We start from the raw sequence: 6,352 nt of genomic DNA, 5'->3' as shown, positions 1-6,352 counted from the left end.
AATGTCACTTCAGAAATTAATTTTGTGGTATTAAGTTATTTTAACATAATATTATAAAAAAAACATCTTAATAAATTTTGTTATAAATCTTGGTGTATTATTTGTGTAGTAAAATATATCTTATATCATTTAAAAATTAAATTATAATATATAAACCTGGTAGGATGTATATTAGTAAGTTTTAATGTCATATGGAGTTGAAAAACTTTGATGTAAATATCGTTTTTTTCCATCATGTGTACATTCATGAAGATATTTTGTGTCTCAATTAAAATTCTTTGAATAGTTTAGAAAGAGGACTCATTTTTCAAGGTGTAAATGTATTTATATAAGTTTAAGTTGAGATAAAAAAAAATCGTATCCACGTGTATTATTCAGACTCGTCTTGATATTAACAGAATATCAAAATTAACAATTCATGAATACGAGTAATAATCAATTTTCCAAAATTACGTAAATCAGCAAAATAATATCAAAATTAACAATACATGAATACGACTAAGAATCAATTTTCTAAAATCACGTATATCAACAAAATAATATGTCCTTATTTAATATTTTATTTTGAAATTTTAGTAATTATATATTTTTTAATAGTTATTGAGCATTATGTCATTTTAACATTGATTTTTTTTTATAATATTATGTTTCTTTTATATCTTACATTAGATATTTTTTTGTAATGTAAATTATACTTTGCATTTACAAAACAACATAAAATAGCATGTTACTCAGTTGAAAAACAATTTCAAATGTAATAGATTAATTAAAAGAAATAAAAAAAAGTTAAGAAATAAATTGCTAAAAACGTTTTTTTATTGAAAACACACACCAAAGTACTCTTGTTAAAACAAAAGGAAAGTATTGTTAAAACAAAAGGAAAGTATCTTAGCCTTGAATATTATTATACTACGTACCTTGCATAGAAAAAAAATATACTCTTTGTAACATATAATATAATAATCTACTAATAACTCTAAAAGTTATTGTAAGTGATCTTTATGTTGATGGTGTATAAAACTCACTTGATTTTACAATGATTTATCTATTGAAGGGAAATGGATGAGATTTAACGAATAATAAACAGGTGAAAAACAACAATATTTTAAGATAACATTCTCTTGGCACTCCTAAAAAAATAGAAAAAAAAAACTTAGTGTAGCAAAACACTTTTACTTAAATAATGATAAGTGGAATATTATAGTTGTGAAAGAGTAGAATAAGGAGAAGAGAGTTCCGTTTCCGAAACAGCACCATGACATTCCCCGCACTAAGTTTTTAAAATTTACAATCTGAATTGAAAGCGAGCAGAATAAAGCAACAGCACGGAAGAAAAGGGTGCAACAAAAAAAGAGAAAGAAGAAGACTAACCAAACACTGTACCCACCAACAACATTTTAAATTCATACCATAAAGTCCTTCAATTGGAACTTTGTTTGTGGTCTCCCAATTTTACTTTCCTTTCAACGCATCGCTTTTCTCTTCGTTTTTCCAAACTACCATCAGTTTCACCCATCTCAAATACAATTCCCTCCCATTCTTTAACACATTTTTTAATTTTATTAGACACTAAATAAGTTTTATCATTTTTTTTTCTTTTTAATTGGTGGTTTCTTCTATTACTACTATTTTCAAAAGTAGCAAACAGTTCCCTCGCTCACTCTGTCCAATCCTTTAACACGGATTATTAAATTCAGAGAAAAAAAAGAAAACACAAATCGCGTGCCGATTAATCGCCCACCACAGGGATGTGGAATGTTCTTCGATCGTCACATTCACTCACTCTCATTCCTCACTATATATACCCACCTTCCACACCTTTCTTCGGCATCACAATTCTTCAACAACACAAACACAAAACACAAACTCTCTTCAAAACCTCTTTCTCTCTCTAACAAAAACTTCGCTCCAATTGCAGAAATGGCGGCAATGTCCACATCTCCAATGAACCTCAACATGATTGACTCTAACTTCCAAGTCGACAAGCTCACCTACGAAATCTTCTCCATTCTCGAGAACAATTTCCTCTTCGGCTACGGCGACGCCGACACCAATTCCGTTCCAAAAGGAATAGACGCGAAACCAGCGAAACACAGCGCCGGCAAAGTGAGGATCCTTTGCATTGACGGCGCAGGCGCCACCGACGGCATCCTCGCCGCGAAGTCCCTCGCGCACCTCGAGGAATGCCTTCGCCGCAAGTCCGGCGACGCGAACTCGCGTGTTTCTGATTTCTTCGACGCTGCCGCTGGCTCCGGCGTCGGTGGTGTCCTCGTCGCTCTGCTCTTCGCACGCGGGAAGGATGGCCAGCCGCTGTTCACCGCCGAGGAGGCGCTGAGGTTCCTCACTGACAACCGTCGCAGGATCTCCCGCCGGTCGGGGATCCTTCGTCGAGTGCTGCGGCCCGAGTCCAAGGCGGAGAAGCTCTTCCGAAGGACGTTCGGCGAGTGCACGCTGAAGGACACCGTGAAGCCGGTACTGATCCCGTGCTACGACCTCGTCACACGCGCTCCGTTTGTTTTCTCGCGCGCCGACGCGCTGGAAATGGACGGCTACGATTTCAAAATGAGCGACGTTTGCGCTGCCACGTCAGCTGACCCTTCCTTCGCGGGCCCCACCGAGATGCGGTCCATCGACGGCAGGACCAGGATCTTGGCCGTCGGTGGAGGCGTTGCAATGAACAATCCAACAGCTGTTTCCATCACCCACGTTCTCAATAACAAACACGAGTTTCCTTTCTGTAACGGCGTCTCCGACCTCCTCGTACTCTCCCTCGGCAACGGAGAGTCAGACTTTAACGCCGTTAAATCACCGTCTGGTTTCGTAAAGATCGCTGGCGAAGGAGCTTCCGATATGGTAAGAATTACCAAATTTATTAATCTTCCTCTTTTATGTGTATTAAAGTATAATTTGAAGTTTCATTTTATTTTCTCTTAAACGTTTTATTTATATTATAAATTGCAATATGCAATTTAGTTAATGCCATTCTATTCTTGTTCTTTTAATTAAACACTTTAGATTAAAGAGATCATTAGCAGTTTAGAATTATTATGATATTAATTTTTACATGTAGCCCAGTTACTTTTTATCCCTATAAATTAAATGTAACAATAAAGATAACAATACACCATTTGCTAAAATATGCTGTGTTCATATAGAGCTTTAATTAATTTGGTAGTTAGGGAAAGGACAATAAATGTGTTAACTACCTTACAAACACATCCGCCATATTTGATTATATAATAATGAATGGGTTTACTTTAATTATTGGTTTAGATATTTATTCTAATGGGAATGAAATAAAATAATGCAGGTTGATCAAGCCGTATCAATGGCATTTGGTGATTGTCGGATGAACAATTATGTGCGCATTCAGTCAAACGGTGTTATGGCGAAGGCGAACAAGGGTGCGCAGGTGAAGTCCTGCAAAACGGAGTCGGATTTGTTGGCAGTTTCGGAGGAGATGTTGAGGCAGAAGAACGTTGAAGCCGTTTTGTTCAAGGGGAAGAAGGTGGCGAATAGTTCCAACCTGGAGAAGTTAGAGTTGTTTGGGGGAGAGATAATTAAGGAAGGAGAAAGAAGAAAAACCAGTATTCTACCAACGGTGGTGTTGAAGAACAACAATGCCTCACCCTCCCCCAGCAGAACCTCCTCTGCCACAACCTTGTCCACTTTGTCTTCCAATTGTTAGATTAGAGAGAAGAACATCCAAAGTTAGATTTGATTGTTGGGTTGAATTTTTATGCGAGTTTTTAAGTTTGTGGTGTTGGGTTTGCTGCCGCTTCGGACCAATTAAGGCAAATTGAGACTGAGCTGTGCAGAACCGAATCCTTACTACTACTTCTACTACCTACCTACATTATATTTATTTTTTTCTTTACTTTTTCGTATATATTACATGTATTTAATCATAGTGATTTGTGTAAATGGTTATTGTCACGGATGATTTTTGGTCAAGGTTAGATCTGTGCTTGATTTGTAAGAGAGAAATGTACTTTCTGTTCGCTAAGAACATCTCATCTCATACTAATATTATTGTCACTGAATGAATGCAATGGAGAGCACCAATTCAGAAATTTGAATAGTTTGCACCTTTAAATTGTTGCCAAAGGAAACACAGAATCATTATATAGTTACATCCTTTTAAAAGAATTGGAAACTACAGCAGTTTTAAGAATAGGATATTTGGTGGGTTTATTTTATTGTCTTTCTTAGTTTCGCCTGTCAAATTGAGTAAAATTGAAATCAAAGTTGGAAATGAAACTTCACTCTTAATAATAATCATTAAATTTGTTAATTTAGTCCAAACTATTTTAGTTGGAGAGTTGCAGGCATGATTTAGAATGAATACCGTAGCACGATTGAACGTGCGCATGACACAGTATTGACGTTTTTGTGTAGGGCTGCTATCCTAAAGAAGGCTCAGTATTTTGAAAAAAAAAGTGGTCACCACGTAGCACGTTGAAATTGAGTATGCTGTTATACCAAGAAAATAAATGCTTGAAATTTACGAAAAGATTTTTCATGCAGGACCACTACTTGGCACGGAAAACCAGTACAATAAATAACAATAATTCAAATTCAATTTTTATTCAAATTATCTTGGTGCTAAAAAAATCAAAATTTCAAATTTTAAATAAAAATTACAACTTGAATGTAAATTTGGGACTACAATTGATTTCAAACATACATGTAATTACATTCTGTAATTCAAAATGAATTTTGTTAAAATAATTTGCATTTAGCTTAAAAAAAAAAACGTTTTGGCACAGTCTGTGTGCATTAGGGTACAGGGTGGGTCGAAAAGTGAGAGTGGCATTCCCAAAGGAGTTTTTGTGGGTGGTGGTAGAGTGTATTAATGTTGATATTAATGTTGAAGGAGACTTTGCAGGTGTTCTTGAGGTGTATTTGTAGAAACATATCTAACAATGTAGTGATGAATATATTTCTATAAGAGTGTATAAGAGTATATAGGTGACATTTTTGGTAGTTTAACATCGTCATCCTGTTTCTATTTTGATTAAATATTAATTTCAAATTACGTTAAGTAGTTTTAAAGTTAATATGCATGTCTATATAAAATGGTGGTGTATTTGCGTACAAAGATGAGGACTGAAAAAAAGAAAGACAAAGAAAGAAGTGTGGTCGTATAATTGAGATGAAAAGGAAAGAAAACATGTAAAACAAAAGAAAATTACCCAAATACTTTATTTGTACACAACAAAGTAGAAAAGACACCAAATATACATTATTCTTTATTTTCTTTATATATAATCGCTTGAAAATGAAGACAATAATATATAAAATAAATAGAGATGACGAGCAATGTGCTTTTTTTTTTCTATGAATGTCCATTAATAAAACTACCGAAATTACTTTATTTAAGTGTGAGAAGTTTAAATATATACATTTTTATGTATAATTAAGATAATTTCATCAATCTAATCTAACTCATTTTAAATCCATGATAAATATATATTAAAAAAAATCTTCATAAATATTAATATTTAAAAAAATTATAATTTGTAGTAGAAAATACATTTTAAGTTTAACTAATTTATAAAATAATGTTTGTATTCATTTAAAAATATGAAATGTTTTTATTTTTACGTCGAATCTTCAATTTTTAATATGATATTAAAATTATTTAAAATTTATTCTAATAAAAATTATTATATTTATAAATCGAAGAATCATAAATATATAATATATAATATTACATAATAATGATAGTACACTAGTGTTAGTAGTAGTGGCAACAATGTGTGCTGCAATGAGGGATAGACAACTAAACAATTCAATCATTTACCTAATTGTAAAGGTGCATGTTGAAAAATGGTGGTGCAGAAAATAAAAGCCTTGATTAGAGTTGTTTTCCCATTCCATGGCCCAAGCCACTGTGTCGGCCCATTTTGAACTTTCTATCTTAAGGCAAATTCTTTTTACACCCAGTCTTTTTGAACCTATACTTCATTCCAGAAATAAAAATCTGGAGTTGTATGGAAAAGTAGATTGTATTGTGTTTTGGAAATAAAAATCTGAAAAAAAAAATCAAATTTGATTCTGAATAAAAAAATTCGCAATATGAATTTTGGAAACATATTTCAATAAAGAAGATCTTGAATGTATTTTTATAGATATCCCCAATTTATTTAAGGATACTTTTGTCTTTTAATACTGAAATTGGGTGCACGGTGCAAAAAGTAATTGGCCTATCTTAATTTGCTTAAATATTGATTAGGAAATTACTTCTTGTGCCCCCATTTTTTAACCTGTACCACTATAATTGAGTAAAATTGTCCGGTTTGTTCCTCCCATGCTGCAACCCACCACCGTTACCACGGTTGTTCATCAG

At 33.4% G+C, this 6,352-nt stretch overlaps 1 protein-coding gene across 1 annotated transcript; it reads left to right on the top strand.

Moving 5' to 3' along the window:
* Positions 1 to 1,812: 1,812 nt before the first annotated feature.
* Positions 1,813 to 4,073, top strand: LOC137832049 (patatin-like protein 7). The gene is made up of 2 exons (XM_068640021.1): positions 1,813 to 2,853; positions 3,311 to 4,073. Exons 1-2 carry the CDS (start codon positions 1,921 to 1,923, stop codon positions 3,686 to 3,688), a joined length of 1,311 nt encoding a protein of 436 aa, XP_068496122.1. The 5' UTR covers positions 1,813 to 1,920; the 3' UTR covers positions 3,689 to 4,073.
* Positions 4,074 to 6,352: the final 2,279 nt, after the last annotated feature.

Source organism: Phaseolus vulgaris, chromosome 6, assembly GCF_000499845.2.
Source record: "Phaseolus vulgaris cultivar G19833 chromosome 6, P. vulgaris v2.0, whole genome shotgun sequence".
NCBI lineage: Eukaryota > Viridiplantae > Streptophyta > Magnoliopsida > Fabales > Fabaceae > Phaseolus > Phaseolus vulgaris.
This window is presented reverse-complemented; position numbering and strand designations above follow the sequence as displayed.

Excerpts from the sequence above, each read along its gene's own strand:
- LOC137832049 (XM_068640021.1), top strand. The coding sequence starts at position 1,921 with ATGGCGGCAATGTCCACATCTCCAATGAACCTCAACATGATTGACTCT. Across the intron at positions 2,854-3,310 it reads GCGAAGGAGCTTCCGATATG|GTTGATCAAGCCGTATCAAT; the intron begins GTAAGAATTACC and ends AAAATAATGCAG.